The sequence below is a fragment of the Poecile atricapillus genome, chromosome 1 (assembly GCF_030490865.1).
Source record: "Poecile atricapillus isolate bPoeAtr1 chromosome 1, bPoeAtr1.hap1, whole genome shotgun sequence".
NCBI classification, from domain to species: domain Eukaryota; kingdom Metazoa; phylum Chordata; class Aves; order Passeriformes; family Paridae; genus Poecile; species Poecile atricapillus.
This window is the reverse complement of record NC_081249.1, coordinates 154,918,198-154,938,405: the sequence shown is the minus strand read 5'-3', so window position 1 is coordinate 154,938,405 and position 20,208 is coordinate 154,918,198. Positions and strand designations below refer to the sequence as shown.

The following is a 20,208-nucleotide window of genomic DNA, read 5'->3' as shown; positions in this document are numbered from 1 at the left end:
GAAGATTTAATAACTAGCAACAATAGAAAAACTTGGGTAAATAGCTTGGGGAAAACTTATATTTCTTTAAAATAGTATCATTTTTCTTTATTTCAAAAATTTTCACCTGATTTTTTTTTTTTTATTCACTATTCAGGAAGCACATTTAGTGAAATATGAAACTTACTTATGTGCTGCTTTTAAGTTGATGGAACACTAAGCTCTCTCTTCCTAGCAGTCCTCTTTGCATCTGCTCTTCTTTCTGTTTAAAACCCTTCTTTTACTATGTGCCAAACATACTTCATAACATTATTTTCAAACTCCACATTAACATTTTCCAAGCTTTTATCACAATCAGAAACACTGAGAAATTGTAGAAAGTGCAGTGTCAGCAGCAAAGTTGCTCAAGGACAAGAGCAGCAGCTGGAGTCAATAGCTAAAAAGGGCTTACTCTGGCCACAGAACAGCTAACTGCTTTTAATTGCTGTCACAAGCTCAATCCACTCTCCAGAGGAGGTGAGGAAAGGATGGAGAGGAAGAGGAGGGTGTTTACAGCTGCAGACAGCTGTTACAGCTGATTCTTACTCCTCCATTCTGGTAGGATTGAACTGCAGCTGCAAGGAATCACACAAAGACAGATGGCCCCTCAAAAGAGAGGTCAAAAAGTTTGATTAAAATAAATATGATGATTTGACAGTATGATACAAAAAGTTTCTCTGCCACCTGTTTATTGCCAAAAGGAAGTCGGCGTCTAGTGGAAGGCACTGGTGCCTAGACACTCAACAATTCCATTCTAAAACAAGCTCTTGCAATGTCGTTTGAAAGACAGCATCTTATGTATTCACAAGCAGCTTTGATGGGCTTTGTTACTTTCACAGAATGAAGGGCTCTGTATCTGTCAGCTTCAGCTGGACTAATTTTCAGCACTACACAGACTCAAGGACAGAAACAATTTGCAGTTACTAAGACAGTTCTTTCATCAAAGTCTGGAAGATGAGCCCCATCCATGAAGACAGAGGGAGCAGTTTGCATCATTAAGCACTGCCCTTCAGAGCTGACAGCTGCTGCACCCTCATTTGTTTAAGAAATTTCTCTGTCTGTATTTTCTACCCCAACTTTATTTTCAAATATCTCTAGCTCAACTATTTCTCTACTAGTCGTAATACTTCCCATGCATTCAAAAGTTACAGAAATTGTGCTTCGTAAGAAAGACTTCCTGGCCTTATAAAACTAGTCTTTTTTTCGCAGCTCATACACTACCTGATAACACAGAATATATTGCAAATATCAGATTTAGCATTTAGATGCCAACATCAGCCTTTAATGCATGTGTTATTAATTTTAAAGCATTTTGAAATCTAATAGAGATGCATTTTCTTTTCTGAAAGCTTAAACGCCACTGAGGATGGACATGAAATGTTCTGAGGTGAACAGCACTCTGCAATGGCCAGGAAGACAAATGCATTAGAAAACCAAAGCAAACATTTACTGTGAATGTAATGTAAGAATTATATTAGTGAGATGGCTAGGTCTTTTTTTGATTATTCATTTAAATTCACCTCCCTTTCCAAAGTTTATCTTTTTTTCTCAAAAAGACTTCCCAATGAAGTCTCATTTCATCTGAAGTTTAATGGAATATAATTATTGCTCTAGCATATTGCACTAATACATTGTTATTATTTAAGAGGGATTATTTAAGTGAATAAAAAAAATTATGCTTAGTTCCACCAACACAGGAGGGAAAATAATCACTGCAAGGGAAGAGAACTGATTAAAAAGAAATGTTGTTATTATACTTAATTTGGCAGGAATCAAGATTCCTATTCTTGGACTAAAGCAAATCTTTTTAATGAACAAAATAGGCAGATGATATCAAGCATAACTTCATTCAAATACACCAAAGATCTCTGATTCTCAAATGTTTTGTTTACCCTTCCTTCAAAAAATGACTTGTCATCTACCCAATCCTGGCAAAGAGAAGTGCTGTTGGTAAAATAATGTTTTACCCAGTTGTAAAGGCACTGATGTAAGTTAACATAGGCAAATTCTTTATAGTTAGTTAAAGTTAACTTCAGTCCATTATAATTACAATAATTGCTGCTCTTCTCTACTTCCACCAGTCACTTGGTGAGATGATTTTCAGCATTAGAAGAAAACAAAAAAGAAACCCTATCCCTACCAGCAGATCCAGCTCCACATACAGGCTTCTCAAGAACACAGAAAAAGATTATAGGATTATTGCCTTACCTCAATTTTTTCCCATATGGTTTCATAATTCTCTTGATGTTGAATATCTTGCATCAGCTGATGAATTAAAGCTGATTTATTTGAAGAAGTCTCATTCCCAGTGGGCTGAGTGGCAGCAGTCCTTTCTGACTTTTCTTCAATGTATTTTTTAATGCAAGATACAGGCATACAAAGATCTTCATCAGAGAGGATATCACTGAGAGGCCCCGATTCAATACTGTCACCTAAGGAGGATACGATATCACTCGAAGAACTTGGTGAAATTCTGCCCCTCTTTTTGTGCTTTTTTGTCTGGTATGTCGGATACATTTCTGAATCTGAGTTCATTTCTGACAGCTCCCAGTCATCAATGTTTTGGATGGTTTCTCGTCTAGGCTTTTGGGGCAGCAACTTTGTCAAGTTTTCTAGTTTTAAAGCTAATGCTTCAGTCTGTTTGAGATGTGAAGGAAGTGCTAAATATTCATCAGATCCATACCACACCTCACTGTCCTTACTGGTTTTTTGAGTATAGTGTGGTGTTGAGGATAAGCTTTTATTTTTCTTTCTTCTCAGCAGAAGAGGGGATGAGTTGGAAAGCTCAGAACCAGCTGAAGAAGCACTCTTTTGGCTACACGTTGGTGAACTGAAGGGTTCAGTTTTACCTTGTGATTGCCCATTTGGATCTCTCTGGTTACAAGAATCTGATGATGCAGAAGAATCTGTTTCTGTCTCCTCCAGAGACTTAGAGCTATGAGAAGTAATTCCATTCTGTAGAGAAGAACACCCTCTTTTTTTGACTTGGGTTGATGGAGCTGTTTTGCACTTACTTCCAGGTGTTCTGTCAGCTTTGGCTTTCTCTGGAGAATCATGAGACTTCTTGTGCTTTGATTTTTCTTTACAGGTGTAGAAATTAGACTTTCCTAGAATTATGGGACTGTCTTTAAAGTGATTATTTATTGTGTATTCAAGATTTTTATCACTTATTTTATTTAAGCAATCATATGACTGACTAACTGCTGATGGACTGGTGGTATAGGGTGGCTGTAAAGCTAGGCAAAGCTTGGACCTGTCTGGTGGATCTAACAATGAGGGTGTACTTCTACTCATTTCATTTTTAACTATTTGAGAGATTTGCCTTTTTAAATCATTGGATTCCATATAATCTTTAAACACATCATCTTTCAGAAACAGTCCTCTTTTTGGCAATGTAGGCTGAGTAGGAGAGTCTTCATTATAGTTAAAACAGTCTCTTATGGACCTCTTAGGTGTTGAATTTTCACAGTGAGAGTGCTTGATATTTTCACCAGTGTGCTGTGGAAGATTGCACTCTGGATTCTTTGATATGGGAACTGCTTTGCTGTCAGTAGGCAAAACACCATTTTCAGAGAAAGGTCCTTTAGAAAGAGAGGAATTTCCAGAAGGAGATGCTATTGAGATATCATGTGATGTTTTCTTGTCTTTGCTTTCTTCTCCCTCTTCTGCTGAAACAGGTACATGACTTTCTTTCTCCTTCAATGCTTCATTACACTGCGAAGCAATGGAATCTGTTGCTACTGCAAGTAAACCCACACTTCTGATAAGTCCTGGAAATTCCTTATCCATTTCACTGTAGTTCCAGGATTCAAATGATTTTGTTTTCCCTTGACTGGAGGTCATGTCATCCAGAGCACCAAGCAAATCCTCACTAGGACTGTAGTCAGATAGTTCAAATGCAGTAATACCACAATCCAGGGACAAGTAATTCTGAGAACATTTGATGGTTAATTGTCCAGAATCATCAACTTCAGTTAAAGAGTCAAGACGATCCTGAAATACACAAAGAAATGGTACTTTTTTGGAATATTAATTTTCATATACAGAACAAACAAAGTAATGAAATAAAAAACAATTCCTGGGTTTCACTGCCTAACATCTAGAGAAGGGTTCATCATTGACCTGTCTCTTTTTGCAGTACCCTGTGGATAAGCTAACCATTCTGAAATATTTGGGAATTAAAAATGTCAGTAAACTGAAAAATGCTTCATTTCAGTCTGGCATAGCAAGTTACCTAAAAACAGAAATTCACTTTTGTATTGGTATTTTCCTCATTTAATTCTGTTTTCAGTTTAACTTACTATAGGTGGAGACTCAGAAATTCTATACAAAATAATTGAAGTATTTCCTGTGCTAACTACATCAAACAGGAGTGAGGGTACCTTGGGGGCTGCTGAGTGTACCAGTCTCCTTCTTAATCTTGTTCTCTCAAAAGTCTATGCTGTTCTATGGCCTTTCAGTTGATTGGAAGAACGTTTTTTTCCAAGCATCATGTAGCAGTGATGGACATTTCCTCCCATAATTATGAGGTAGAGATTGCTAATTACATTTCACTTTTTAGTAGTATTATTTGCCAGACATTTAGAGCACAAATGAAGAATGGCACAAGGAGAAGAAACTGTAATGTTAAGCCTCCAGCCTGACATGCTCCCTTGTCAATATTTTCTCCTTCAATCTCAGAAACATGGACATAGCCGGAGGAGACCATCTCAGGTGGCAAATGAGATTTTAAGATCAAGGTCAAATTAATGCTTATAAATATTTTGGTCTTGTTTGAAGGACAATAAAAAAAATCTGATGAGATTAAGATCCAAAACTACATGATAAATAACATTCACAGCAAAATTATATTTAGTATACAGTGTAAGCATATTTTCAGTAGATCTTCTAATACATATACAGGACTTTTGCTTATAGAGACTACTTTAAAAAAATAACACGAAAGGGATATTCATGTTCTAGGATCCTAATTTGACATGCCTAAATCTGTATACTGGTCTTTCTGTCCAGGTTTTGTTCTCATAATAGTTTTTTGAAGCAAACTCCTGAGTATCCACGATAGGTTTATGTCTGAATTATTCTCTGGAACAACTTGTCTCACTACACTGCCTAAATCCATAGTTTAAAGACCCTTAGCATCATGCTTGAAGAAGGTGCAGTAACCCTGTAATCTCTCCATCCCGAAGTAACTACATGGATCTGAACAGGAATTATCTCAATAAAGAAGGCTATTGTTTGCCAATGCCCATAAAGATAAAAACATAAAACATCTGAGCCCTGTACTCCATCCACCCCCCCTCCCCTTTACTTAAAGTAAAAATAGAATAAAATCTTCCAGATAAAAATATGTATAGAAAAAATTTACTAGGAGGGTATTTATCAGCTATAGTCTTGGATACTGAATATATCTCTTCTTTAGCAAATTCCATCCAGATGTATATCCCATGCCACAGATTTGGAATTGTCAACAGCTCAGAATTTTCTATAAATCTGTCAAATTTATATATTTGAGCTGCATTTGTTAAGGAAAATAGTGACTAAACAAGCTGCATTGTCCTTCTAATCTCAGGAAATTATTAGAAACTGTAAAACCATATATAAATCAAAACCTTTCCAAGGCCCTAAAGGCCTTTAGTTTTTCTGAATAATGAGCTCCTTTCCTTTGTCTCTTAAAAATGTGTTCATTTACATTAATAAAATTTACGATCGTATACATTAAACCTTCTTACTTGGTCATTTTCCAGCAGCCTCTGAAATGTGTTCTTCAAATGAGTTTTATTTAATGCCAGTAGTTTCATGCTTTTATCTTAGAAAAATATTAAATTTAGTTATTTGTATGACTACCAATAAGAATGCCCTAGTTAATTTTTTTTTCCATTTTCATGTAGTAATGCTTCCTTTAAAGATCCAAACACTAAAAAAAAAAGATGGGAAAGAGCAGATACAATTGTCCCTCCATTATATTTTATTTATTTTTTATGTTCATCAACTAAAGTCAGTATCATTATACCTCATAAAAAGTTTGAATACCAGAAGGTTAGAAACTGCAGAGCCATTTCTGTGGAGCTATTCAAGCAATAGGGCAGAAACTTGATATCAGCTTTGTGTTCTTCCTATTGCTAGCTATTAAATTAATCAAATATTATTTATGTTTTAATTGGGGTGGATAAAAAGAATGATGATATTTTGTCTTTCATATTACCATGTAAGCCTATCTGGCAACATGTGTTTTCCCTACTGAAAAATAATCTTTCCTTCTCTCTTCAGCAAAGATGTTTTTTATAGCAGTTGTAATCAGATCCAGATGGAAAATTTCCTGTTTCTTAGTATCTGAATGTACACCTTCTTTATGTCTTGAAATTACCATGTCCTTGGTATAAAATAATGACATCCCACTAATTCACAAATCTTCACGTGAAGACAAGAGTAGATTTCCTTCAGACCTGCCAGCAGTTTACCAGCACCAGCAAAGCAGAAACTGCATCTGAAAGAGCCAGGTATGTACACATCAAGAAGAGGGGGTGGCGAACGTGGGCCTGGGCATCTCTGAGCACTGACTTCTGGACCACCCACTTTGTTGTGCCAAAGACAAATATAAAACCCAACTGGAGCAGAGAAATAATCACATTCTCTGTGACCTTGGGTGATATGAAACTCAGGACATGTCCTGGGGATTTCTGACTTCCTCTGTAACACAGGTCACAGAATTCACCACACTGATCTAGAGGTCTCTTTCTGTAAGTGTATCTAATCATAAAAAAGGCATTTCATCTTAATCTCAGGACCATCAAATGAAAAATCTTCTACATGCTATTGACTAACCATTAATTACCCTAACTATTAAAAATGTCCATCTTTTTTAAGTTTAAGAAATCAGAGTAGTAGCATCCTTCTAACTAAACAAATTTTGTAATAATAAATTCAAAGGAAAAGGCATTTTAATTAAATGAAGCCAGGTTTACAAACCATTTACATGTGTGTGAATTTGCCATACAGTCAGAGTAAACAGTGTATGAGTCTTTCACTGTTGTTTCTCAGATAAAATGTTTGACTGTTTAAAGGCATAATGCAGAATTGCCACTCATATTAAAGATCTTCCTCTTGCTATAAAGAAATGTTGATCTAAGTTGGGAAGTTTTGGAAACTTTTTGTAAGCTTCATATTTGTGTTTGTGGGAAGGAAATGTCTGAACTTTCACTGAAGAAATCACTGCCCACTAAAATTAGCTTTTGAATTGGCTGTAAATCTTAAATACCCAACTGACCAGGTGAACAACTTTGGAACAGAGGCAACTATCTAAGTCTTTCAAATCCTTTCTGAAAATTATTTCAATCAAGAGAAAACATTGTTAGCCTGACATTTCTAAAAGTTGATCTTAATGTCTTTAAATTGGATTTAGTCACTGTACCTCCTTAGTCTCTTCAGAAAATGCTTGCAGAATATCAGTCTGCCTGGTGTAGTTTCCATTGGCGTCTTGTAGCCCCTGGAGAATGCGTTCTCTCAGAACCAGGACAGAAACACGTAGCTGGTGCCAGAGGAGTTGCACTGTATGGATATCAACTATCACATTGACAGAGTAAGACAGAAGCTTCAGGGAAAACTCAGTCTCTAGTAGAGCATGAATTTGTTCAACATGATCAGATATATCTTCACAAATATCCTGTAATGGAAAAATAAAATAGATATTTAGCTATGGGCATGGTTCTGTCATTGATCAGATCTACTTTTCATGCACCTTTAATTAAATCCATAATAGATTTTTTCATAGAGGAAAAATACTGTAATTAATACATCCAGACTTTTTTATTTATTTTTTTTTTTATTCATGGCAGTGCTGCAGCAACTGAAGCAGCAGCTGTCCTGTTTGGCAGTACTGCTCAGTAAGTGCAGAGACAGCATACAATAAAGAAGGATGGCACAACAAGATCACATGAATCACAAGCAGAAAACTAACACCATACAGTGACATCCTAGAAGACAGCAATAGGAATGAAAGTGATAAGATTGCCAGGAGCTGTCTCCCTCTCTGCTGCACACACACACACATACACACACACACACACACACACACACACACATACCCACCAGTTAAAATGCAAAGAATCTGGTCTGTGCCATCCTCAAAAAAATTTCATTTGGACAGAATTTAACTCTAACCTCTATAACCAAGCAGGACAAAAGTCTGGGACAGACTCAATGGGAATATGCTATTTCTGCTACCCACTGCTGTATGTGGTGGTGACAGGGCACTGATTTTTGCATAGTCTTGCTCTGGGCACAAAACTGAACAGAAGATTGGTGGAAAAGGAGAAAGAGGGAACACAGAGAAGCTGAAAATAGCTGTGTTGGAAAAGGAGAACGAAAATATGGGTTATCAGGTTATAAAACTAAACTTTTGATGGGATGGTATCCTCCAAATTTAAAATTAATGTTACAGATTACTGAGGTTGTGCTGCATACAGAGTAAAATAATTTCAATCTAGTCTTCATTTTCTTTATGAAAGGACAAATCACAATACTAAAGAACATTTAGGGGCATGCTGTTAAGCAAACAACACTCTGTTTCAATTCTGTTTGAAAACTATGTGTAAAAAGCATATTATATACAAGGAAATGTAATTGAAACACTGAAAAAACTGGCACTGGACCCTAGAAGATTTTCTCCTACATATCTGGCAGTGACTTAAGGTGAGTAAGATTAAGGTGACTTAATAGCATATTTAAATCCAAGATCCTTTTATTAAAAAATGAAATTAATTCAGATCTTTATAAACCTCATATATATATATATATATGGATGTATATATATGTGAGAATAATTATAATTTTGCATTTTAAGTTTGCTATTGAAACAATTCTATCAGACAATTACAATGAAATCTTATGTCTCTGATGATATTGTTGGGGTTTTGTATGGCAGTAGCATAACAGGAAAATCAGTAAACCTGATTATTTCAAAATTAATAACATAGTACAGTTATTTCTTTAAGTTCAGATTTGGTATCTTCAGTATGAAAGTAAAGGCAAAGTATTTAATATGTAATCACACTTTGGTAACAAATTAAACCAAAATCAAATCTCTAGATAGTATTGAATGATTTTGTATAACAGACACTGCAATATCAGCTGTTATCAGGTGCTATTGTTAGGTACTCATTTTAATAAAACACTGACAATTACATCGAGTCCTCTGCAGGAGCAGTTCTCAGAAACGCCAGATGAGTGCAAAACTGGAGTTTCCATGAGCAGATCATTGTAGATGCATAGAGAAAAGGGCAGTATCTCTTCCCCTGTACCCTCAGTCTTCTTGCTGCAAGAAGCAGCATCTGTATTTGCAAGTACAACACAGAGTGCCTCACCTGCCAGCATGCAGGGCTGCAAGTGCTCAGGGCTTCCAGCACCCACACACTTCCAGGTGAGCAAATGGACACTCCAGTTACCAGATTAGTGTGCTCATCAAATGCTACAGACACACAGACAGAGATAAAACTCTCTGAGCTTTGGAAAAAGATCGTATTATCCATTTAGTCAACTACAGCTGATTCACAACTGAAATGCACAGCTGTAATTCTATGTTGTTTCAAGTGCTTTAAAGAATATTTCTAATTAATTAGTTTAACTGAATTTGCTGAATTTTACTTCTCCAAGACTGTTAATGGTTTTTTCCTCTTGGCCATAATTCAGTTGAATTTTAATTTCAGTGATTAAAAAATAGATTGTGTCCATAATTTTGTAAATTAGACACAGTCTACAGAAAAGTACTTAATATACCTCCTTTTAGACTATTTATGTGAAAGAGCTTAAGGATGCGCCAGACTCCAAAACAAGTTTTTAGTATTTTCCAGCTTCACACATACTGCATTCAACTACCATATGAATTCTCAAAGTGGTTGGAAACAGAAAGCTGTAAGAAGAAAGGGCAATGAACAAGTGTTCTTCTGACAATTGTTTGATAATGTACTGAAAATATTGAATCTAATGAATCTCGATAATACTCTAAATACTCTAAATCAAGAATTCTGACCCACACTTCAAACGAGTTTTCTCTTGATGTCCCATTGTGCTAGCTACAAAAGCATCTCAAATTTCTGAAGGAGACAAACTCTCCATAAGAAACCAACTTTGTACTGAGATCCCAGCACCACTAGTGGTTTGAGAGAAGCAGATATTCAAGAACATATGCTGTTAATTCTTGCATGGCTTGCTAGAATTTGCTCATTTTCCCTCAAAAAACAAAGTCTGTTTACAGACTACTGTGGCACACAACAGCAGCCAAGTGCTTTATGTACTAACAAGGTAATTAACAGCTCCTTACAGCTTCAGCAACATGGAGAGAACCTAAACCTGACCTTGGTCACATCCAAAATCACATTCTCTGATCTTATCATATGAGATTAAGTCAGTAAAAGACAGTACCAGTTCTTAAATTATTTAGGTTATAGACAGTATCATTTTACAGTGTTTTGTAAAAAAAAGAATTTAGGGCCCTACTGACACCCCCTCTCCTTGATTTTAACTGTCATATAATGGTGTGAAGGTGGAGTCTGTTCCAATGACAGAATAACTGTGTTAAAGTTAATGCTAGCCTGCAGGAGAAAATAATTTCAAAGAAATGCTAAGTTTTGTCCTGTAAGTTAATGCTGATTAGTGTTCAGCAGAACAGCATTAATAAAGCTGCATCCTATTTATTTGCATCTTTTCTCTACACTTGCCTGGCACAAACCAAGCATATTGAGAGGAAACAATATAATGTCAAATCCAGTTGACATTTTCTAGTAAAACTTTTATTGTACCTGATGTCTAGATTTACATATAACTCAGTAAAATTAAAAAATTACACCTAGCACAGGTGTATTTAATAATTTTCTGCAAGAATTCATACAGTTCAAATACTGCACAAAAAAGTCATATTATGTAAATTCACGATTTTACTTTATCAAGACCTGGTATGACATGGTTTCATTCTCATTCTTCCTAAATCCTTGTAGGTGACAACATTAGATAGAGCCAAACCAGCAGAACACTGGTTTGTGCCTTTTTACACTTTGTATTTATAAATAAAGAGCAGCAGTGTCAAGAGATAGCACCTAACTGCTGTCATGAGTGCCAGTTGCTCTTACCAGAAGTGGCAGGTAGATAGAATAAATCATGCACTTTTAAGTAATAATCTATTGGCATCTGTTTGTAAATAAGCATGGTTCCAGGTCAATGGTAATAATATAAAGCCTATACATACATGTGGACAAAATATTCCCCATTTTAATAGCATACAGTTTCATATCATATGTATTCATAGAAGATATTATAATCGGATTTTTAAAAAGATTTTTAGAAAGCACCATTGCCGAAACAATTTTTATAATCATTAATCTCACATGTCAGCAAGGCATTTTTGTTTTTACACAGTTTCACAGCAATATTAAGGTAAAGATTTTGTCATCCTCTCATGGGCTTTCCTGTAGCACTGACTATGGAATTTCTCAGGCTACAGGGGTTGTGCCCCATTTGGCTGCCAACTGCCCGCTTCACTCAGTCTTCCAGACAGCTGATCCTGTAACTTGCAGCTGCTGAATCCATCAGCCTGCTCCTAGCCCTCCATGTCAACTAAAATAGCCTGAACTGCAAACACTGCAGTAGATGAAGAAAAAGTGCATAAACAAAAGTCAAGAGTCAATGAAAACAGCTTTGATGATGACTTTTGAAAGTGTTTTCTTTCTAGTCCCTAAGAAACTGTGTTAAGATGTACATGAAACTACTGAAAGATAAAAGGTTGGAATATGTTGCTTTAGAGTTAGTATCAGTGGCAGAGAATCTGTACTGGAGATTTTGGTCTTTGATCTTGCAGGAAAAACCTCAGCAGGAAAAACAGATTTCTACTGCATCTTACAACTGCTGTACATGCAAATATAATCTATGATTTAAGAAAATGTCTATCTATTTGGACTTTCTTTTTAAGTGCTTTTTAATTCCTCAGAAGACAAATATTCCAATCAGAATGCACAAATTCTTCTCTTCAGAAAAAAAATTTAGAATATTTGCCACAGAATTTTTAGATATTTTACTTTAATTGAACTTGAAAATTATAAATAAAACTCTCTGCACTACCTTTTATATTTATTTATATATAAAAAGGAAGAGAGATTTTTATTTCTGAACATCTTTTAGAATGGTATTTTTCCTTTAAAATGCACTCTGACTTCTCCAAGAAATAGTTCCTCATTTTTTCATCCCTACCTGCTGTACATTCAGTGTGACAATAAAGATAAAACTGTTCTATTATTGGTGAAACCTTAAAAGCAGTTGCTACACATAATTTTCTTGCAGCTGTTTTTAAGCAAACAATTAAGTCAAACAAAATAATCATACATGAAAAATCCAGACTTTGACTAAACAAAATCAACTGCCAGGGAAAGGCCTGGACTGACTTTGAGTTACCAGCCTGTCAAAAAATGATTGAAGCACTATAATGTACCTTGTCTGGCTGTGGCATCCAGTGACTAAGGGAAAGGAATGCATTCTTCTGGGTGAAGAATGCAAAGGAAAGCAGCTACCAGGAGGGTTCTGAGATCACTGACCCCTGCCTTCTGCCGACACTGACAGCTCAGAAATACCTTGGTCCTCTAAGATCCCTGCTCTTCCCTCACGACACTACGCGTTCTACTGAGAGTTTCTTTTCCTGGCCCGCATTATTCTCTTTTCCAGCTTGGCTTTTATTTTGGTTAATGTACTCTCATTATTTTAAGTGAGGAACGTTTTAATTATTGCAAAATTCCAGTAAGTGGATCTTAGATCATCCACTTTCTATCGTACAAACATTGCTATTGAAAAATTCTCAAAAAAAGTTTTGAAAATAAGTGTTTGGTTTGCTGAGTTCTAAGTAGGCATGTTTCTGCTGTGTTTTGTTATCTCAGGAATTGGTGAGTTACATTCTTATATCCTTGTACTTTGAAATAATGTGAAAGAGATGTCAAATCAGTTCTTTGATAGAGCTGCTAAAATAGTAATGGCTTCTATGTCATTGTAACAAAAACAGAGTTGCTTTGGGATAATTTATTAGTTTATGTGTTTTATTAGTTTGCTTGTTGTGTAAAGGTTGACTCTTTTTCTGCAAGGAAAATGAGAAGGAAGAAAGGAGGAAGATATGATATCACATGCCAAGCACTTCAGGCTGAGGAAAAATCCCTGAAATGTTAATGATGAAGCTCCTGTCTTGGGATTCCAGCAACTTGCATTTGTTTTGCCATATGGACCATTGCTGGGGCCTAAGGACCAAACATACTGGGAACGTGCAAAAGGATCCTTTTGTCCAGAAACAGGGCAGGTGCTGCTGGAAGTTATTCCAGCTCACTTGCCAGGACCAGCTGCAGTGTCTTACAAACCTAGACCAGCCTGTACCATTTCTGAGGGAGGGAATGGCTGCAGGAAAGAGAGGCTGCTTTCAAATGTTTATTTCTCCTACTAAATCTAATTGGTAACTAAATGGAAAAAGACTGTCTCAACACAGCATTCACCACAGGCCAGATTCTTAATTACAAGGAAGCATTCAGTTCACCCAGGAATCTCAAAAAGCTGATGCACAAAATCACTCTAAGGTGATGGAACTGATGAGTCACAGGAGAAGTTATGGCAGTAAAATGAGGCACATCAGAACCGTATTGAAAGGGTATTGTGCAGACAGGTCTGGGCTAGCCACTTCTGAGATATTCCTGACAACAGTAGCACTGACATGTGAATTATATTTGTGTAAGAAGCTGCAAATGCAAGGTGAATGTAGCAAATAAGTTGCAGTAGGAAGTGATGTGACCTCTGCAACTAAATATTGCTTTCACATTCCTGAACTTTCACTGGTTTACTGTGCCATGTGTCTATAGCTACAACCTAAAAACCCCTTGAAAACTTCAAAATAAAGTATCCCCAAGCCTACAGTGTTAAGAGAATTTTCCTATTAAAGTTATCACTGTACAACATTCCTTCTATGCATAACTGTACAAATTTTCATTTCTCTTTGGTCACGTTAAAGCAAACTGATTTTATCAAGGCCTAACTGAAAATTTTAAAATAATTAAAAATTGATATAAAATGTCATATTTGTGCTGGCTGAAGTCTGGTTTTGTACTATGCTCTGGAAGACATAATTGCAGAGGTACTCTAGAACAGTGCTTCACACAAGAAGATAATTAGTACTGAACTGTGCAATAGAGTAGCAGGTTTTGTTCCTAGTTACTTCTTACAAAAAAGGAAAAATACCAAACTCTTATGAAAATCTAGTCAACCAAGTGGTAGTAGAAGTAAGTTTGGAAAAAAAATGCATTCTTCAAATGCCTGTTCAATGGATAATGGTAATTTTATATATATATATATATTTCTAAATTACACTGATTATTTAAGATCACATAGAAATAAGAAAAAAAATATCAGCTTTATATGAAGCACACTCATCATGTATTATATATTCATATCTCTGAATGGAATATCTATTCATATTTATGAAATGGAAGAAAGAAGACATTAAAATATCCTTCAAATACCTTGCAGTCCTCTTCACATAACTCTATTTTTTCTACCATAATAGAAGAATGTGGGATATATTTTCCAGCTCTCTTGATAACCACCTTTGATTCTTACTTTTTTTACTCTCCTTACTCAGCACTTTCTTGCTTTCTGTATATCATATATACTAAGTGTAGTTTAAAAGGTTTTCTATTTTACATTATCATACACAAATAAAAATTGAGGAAGCAAATGGAAGTACATTTTACTCACAGTGAACATTTACCCCCTGCACTAGATAAGCCAACCAGCTCTTGGTAGCCTGGCCAGGACCAGGTAGATTTTGACCTTGAGGTGTTCCCCAGCTGTGAGGAAACTCCTACTACCATTGCATGCCAGACTTGCAAAAACTTAATGTTATAAAAAATCATGTCAGCTATATGAAGATTCAGAAAGAGGACTACTCCTATTATTTGACCATAACTTCTATAATTTTATCTACAATATGAATTAGCTAGCAGAATTCAATGCTATTGCATGAATTGTTCAATAATTTTCCAGCAAAACTGGTTATCCTTTTGAAAGCAGTGAGTTTCAAACATCTATGCTGGCAAACTATCACCCTGACAGTGCAGATTTGAATGTGTCCCACTCTTGTTCTCTCCTAATTTTTAGTTTGAAAAAGATTTGGAACTGCTCTTGGCATAGAATAAGAAAATTTCAGTAATTGTTTAGGCTTTCTGCAGGGCTATAGGATCTTCATTGTCTGAGCTCTATTTTCTGGTGAGATAATCTGTTTTTCTTGTTTCTACAAGAAAATAGGTGCATCTATCTTATTTTTTCAGTTTATAGATTTCTTTAAAAAGACTCAGGTTTTTATTAAATTCAAAAAATTTAATTAGTGTCTTTGAGAACAACTGTTCTCAACAGTTTAGTTAAAACAAAAAAAATCTTGGAAAAAAGTCTCATTCTTGAAATAACAAGGTTTTAAATTACAAACAAAATGTGTTCCCACATAAATAGCATGAAGTATTTTGGGAAGCAATGAACTACTGAATAAAAGGAACTTCAAGTTCACACAGGAGAAAAATTCAGGCCTTCTGCATAGGCAACCAGGGCACAACAGAACAATTTTAATCAAAATATTTTGAGTTGCTTAAGCTAACCCCATTCACTCTCTTTGACTGAAGCTTAGTGACTATAACAGAATTTCATAAAGGATGGTGAGACTCTACTCTCATCTCAAATGAGATATGAAGAGTCAGAAGTGAAGAACTACCATCTGTGCCAGGTCTTCTATAATGAAAATTGATAGCATGATAGGAAGTTTTCAAGATGAGTGGCTGTTTATATCACTACAGCTAAGCCTCCAAGAGCTTCTGTGACATGTTTTTGAAGTTATTTTCCATCAGTCATTATTTAGGACAGCAAAAGGGACAGAATCTGTCTTGGTCTTTATTATCAGACTTCACTTTATTGCCACTGTGTTTCCTTTTTACGCTGCTCAATGAATCATAGATTCATTTTGGTTGGAGAAGACCAAAAGCTAACGTTTATACAATGAAATCATATAGGAATTACTGAGATTGGTTTTTGGTTTGGTTGTTTTGGTTTTTTTTCTTGGTTTAGAAACATGGAAAAGAAGCCTCAGAGTCTATCTTGCACACTGCTTGATGTTTGTGACCTTCCTGCCCTCTCTCCTGAACCACAAATATTCCAGTCAGCTGGAAAGCCCTCGTAGCTCTCGCAGTGCTTTAGGAACAGCTACAAAGCACTTAGAGCATCTGGAGGCACTTCCTGTGCTCTGAAACAGCTACCACCTACCCAGCGTACCAGGAGGCTTCTTCCATCCTGGGTATCACTTACGGTATTGTAAGAGTCAGGGATAGAATGTATAAAGCTGTGCAAGGGAAAAATGGAAATAAATAAATAAATAAATAGCCACAAACCACACAAAAACAAACAAAACAAAACAAAAAAAAAAGCAAAGCAAAAAAACACTTAAATTTGCAATATTGAGGAGGATCAATTTGAAAGACTGGAGGAAAGCTATTTTACACACTTAACGTCTTAAGTGAAGAAATGAACAAATTCTAGGAAAAAAAATATTTGCATGTCTTAAAGAAATCTAAAATGTACAAGATTTTAATTCTAATTTCAATTCTGTAATTTCCCATTAAATTTATTTATTTAATTATGGAAAGAATTCTTTGAACAGACTAATTAAGTCCCTTATCACAGAATCAGAGAATGGTTTGAGTTGAAAGGGATCTTAAAGATCATCTCATTCCAACCTTGCTGCCATGGGAGGGCTCAGAGCCCCATCCAACGTGGCCTTGAACACTTCCAGGGATGAGGCAGCCACAGCTTCTCTGGACAACCTGTTCCAGAGCCTCACCACCTCCCCAGTAAAGAATTTCTTCCTAATATCTAACCTAAACCTATTCTCTTTCAATTTGAAGCCATTTCTCCTTGTCCTGTCACTACAGTTCCTGATGACTATGATTTTTATGATTCCTGATTAGATGATATATTAAAAATTGTTCCTCATTAGTTTCTGATATGTGCAACATATGTCAGAGAGAATGTTCTTGTGGATTTTGACCTGAAATGCATTAAAGACAAAACTAAACAATCCCCCCTGCCACTCCCCAACAAATTTATATCCACAAAAGGAAAAATAGGGTGGAGGTTTTTGCAGGCTTTTTTAGAAGGAATATAATGAAAATTAAATTGGAAACCTGTACTTTTAGGACTGGCATGACATTCAAAGCTATCTGAACCATTCAAACCACATGCTTACATGGGATTTTACATACAAAAGCAACTAAAATACATTAACTAGTATTTCATGCTATCTGATTATTTCCAAATCTCACTGTCATCCTGCATGTTTATAATGTTAATAAAGATGTATACTTTAAAGTTTGTATATAGTATCTTCTTTTAAAAAAATCATGTCCATATATCCTTGAATTTTTGATTTAGATGCAAAAAGTGTGCTATATAAATAGCAAGTAATCTAAAACTCCAATTTTGCACCACATTTGCAGAAAATTGGTCTAAAGTAAGCTAGTAAAAATTGCCATATCTACAATATAAAACACTTCTTTACAATCAAATTGTCTCTAAGAAAATGAAAATTCTCTGTCAATAATAGCTGCTTGTTCTGGCTGCTTATAAATATAAGCATGACACACATTAACATTTTAATACTAGAACTGGGTCTAAATATTTCAATTAGATGTAATATTTTAGTTAGGACTGTTCATATACACCATACTTGTAATTTAGAAACATGTTACAACACTGTAGAGCACATTCCAAGATATTCCTACAAGGCATATTCCAGTGTGACATTTCTGAGAAGACAGCTTGTGCTCTGTTAGGATAATTCTAATGGGGCTGATTTTTGGCTTCACAAGAGAATTTTCTGGTGTAAAGCACTGACACACTTAATGGCTGTTAAGATGTTGCTGCTTGAGAAAGCACTACACAGTAGGACTGAAGTGCCTTGAAAGAAGGAGGAAATGAGCAGTGTTTATCTAAATATTTATTCATTTTTATGTATGCATATGCATATATATGGGAAAATATATTTATTACCTGTTGCTAACTGGAATAAGATCCTTGATTTATAAAGCATTTCATAGTCAGTGTCATTTCCACCTTTAGGAAAGCAAGACAGCATGGTCTGTGAGATAAACTGTTTCCTATGCTGACAGTAAACAGTTTGATCTCTGAACAGGCTTCTTTATGTGCCATTTTATTTTCAAGCTAAAGAGATAAGTTATAAATTATCTTTGTCTAGACTGTAGCTTTCAGTGATGAGTGTAACTCTTGCCGCTGTGCAGGCTCAATGAAAAAGAGAAAGGTTGTTTCCTCGCCTGGGCTTGTAAAGCAACCTTTTGAAATTCAATAGCCAAACTTGTCTGTGCAGAAGTTAATGACCCCAAGTGGCTTCAAGCTTCTAATGGGTGTTTATGCATTTAAGTCATGTGTAAAAATTTTTATTTCCTGGAAGAATAATCACCAGCAATTTAGCCTTGAACTGAATCCTAAATTTAGACCAAGTCAAATCTTTTGTCTTCCTCTGATAATAAGATTCACAATAAATGGATCCCTGAACTGTGGCACTGTGAAGCATAGACAGGGAATAGGAAAGGTAAGTGGCACATAAATTGCAAGAGATCGTGTTTCCCTGTTTTCCCTGGAGCAGCTGGGCTGGCTGTGCAGAGCCCAGCTGGGTCATGAGCTTTCCTCTGGGCTGAGGTGGCCGTGCTGGGCTGGATGTGAGCCTGGAAGTACAGTAACTCCAGCTCACAGCGCTGCCAGAGCCTGCAGAGCCTGCCCAGCTGCACCTCCTGCACAGGTAACAGAAAATGTCCCTGGGCACCGAGGGACTGTCTGTCCCTGGCAGGTTTTACTGTACAGCAATATTTACAGTTTTACTGTAGCACAACCTTGAAAAGAACACTTGTGGCAGCCCTGACCTCAAAAATGTGATTTCTGGTCTGGGACTGCTAACAAGGAACATCCCCCACCCACACACCCCAAAAGTCTGCATTCTTAGGGGCTCCTGTACCTTTTGTATTTTCAACACATTTAAAAAATACAATATATTTCTGTGTGGGTCATCTTCTACCGAAAAATGAAATCCATAAGGCTGTGGAAAAACAAAAAATATTTTCTTTTCTTGACAAGCCACAGTCAGATCAACCAATCGTGGCAAGATTGAGTAAAATGGAAGGAGCATTGGTATTTTAAAACAACCTTTTTTATTTCACTTACAGCTCCTAAATATTGAGGCCTTTTCACAGACACATTTTCACCACTTCTTCCAGAATTTTGTGAGACACTGAGTCACTCTGAGCCAATGGAAGGCTTGGTCAGCTGAGAAATTCTTGAAATAGTATTGATAACAGCAAGTCTGTCAAACCTAATATATTTATAAATCCCCTCAACATCCACTCTCTTAAAATTCTACCACTAACTATAATTCAATATCCTGCCCAACATTAATCAAAAATGTCCTACATTCATCAAATATTAATATGTTATGTAGAACATTGTGATTAGTTTCTGTCATTACTATAAATTAACTTCTATGCAAGAAGACAGAATAAAACCCATATCAACTGTTTAGCTCTTTTAGCAATGGGTCGAGGGAGGCCATAGTTCTTAACAGAGGTGTATCACACTCCAAGATTGAAGCATGAAGGATGGCAGAACATTACAATTGCTCATTGTAATGACCCTTTCCCAAAATATTAATCCTACCATCCTTTGAATTTAAAAGTATGAAAGATTTCTAAAATTTACCATTACTGTTTGTATTTCATTATGTCTTTTACAATGTCAGGTGGAGTCAAGATCAACAAAATAATTCATAATTTTCAGCTGAAGATGTGTCTAATTTATAAAAATAATTTTGCAGACTTATATAATAATTAAAATTCAACTCCACTCTACTCTTTCTGATTTTGTGTCTGAGGTATGAATACTGCAAAAATAAAGTAAACCAGGAGAAGTATCAATTCCTGAGAGTTTCTTCACTTATCAGTACAGACAATAGATATGGAAGAGGCAATTACCATACCAACTATGCATTTCATTCAAGGCAATCACATCAACATTAAATGCAAAATCTGTTTGCCCAAAAAGTTATCAAGACAGAAGAAAGGCAGAAGAAAATATCAC

At 35.8% G+C, this 20,208-nt stretch overlaps 1 protein-coding gene across 3 annotated transcripts in view; it reads right to left on the bottom strand.

The window, feature by feature from the left end:
• The window catches only part of AKAP6 (A-kinase anchoring protein 6), a 208,238-nt gene that overhangs the window by 166,960 nt on the left and 21,070 nt on the right, over positions 1–20,208 (bottom strand). For all 3 annotated transcript variants that reach the window (XM_058849044.1, XM_058849055.1, XM_058849064.1), the window contains exons 3-4: positions 7,427–7,678; positions 2,227–4,011 (exon numbers count right to left, since the gene is read on the bottom strand). In XM_058849044.1, coding sequence (XP_058705027.1) covers positions 2,227–4,011; positions 7,427–7,678 — 2,037 coding nt within the window. The remainder of the gene's footprint in view (positions 1–2,226; positions 4,012–7,426; positions 7,679–20,208) is intronic.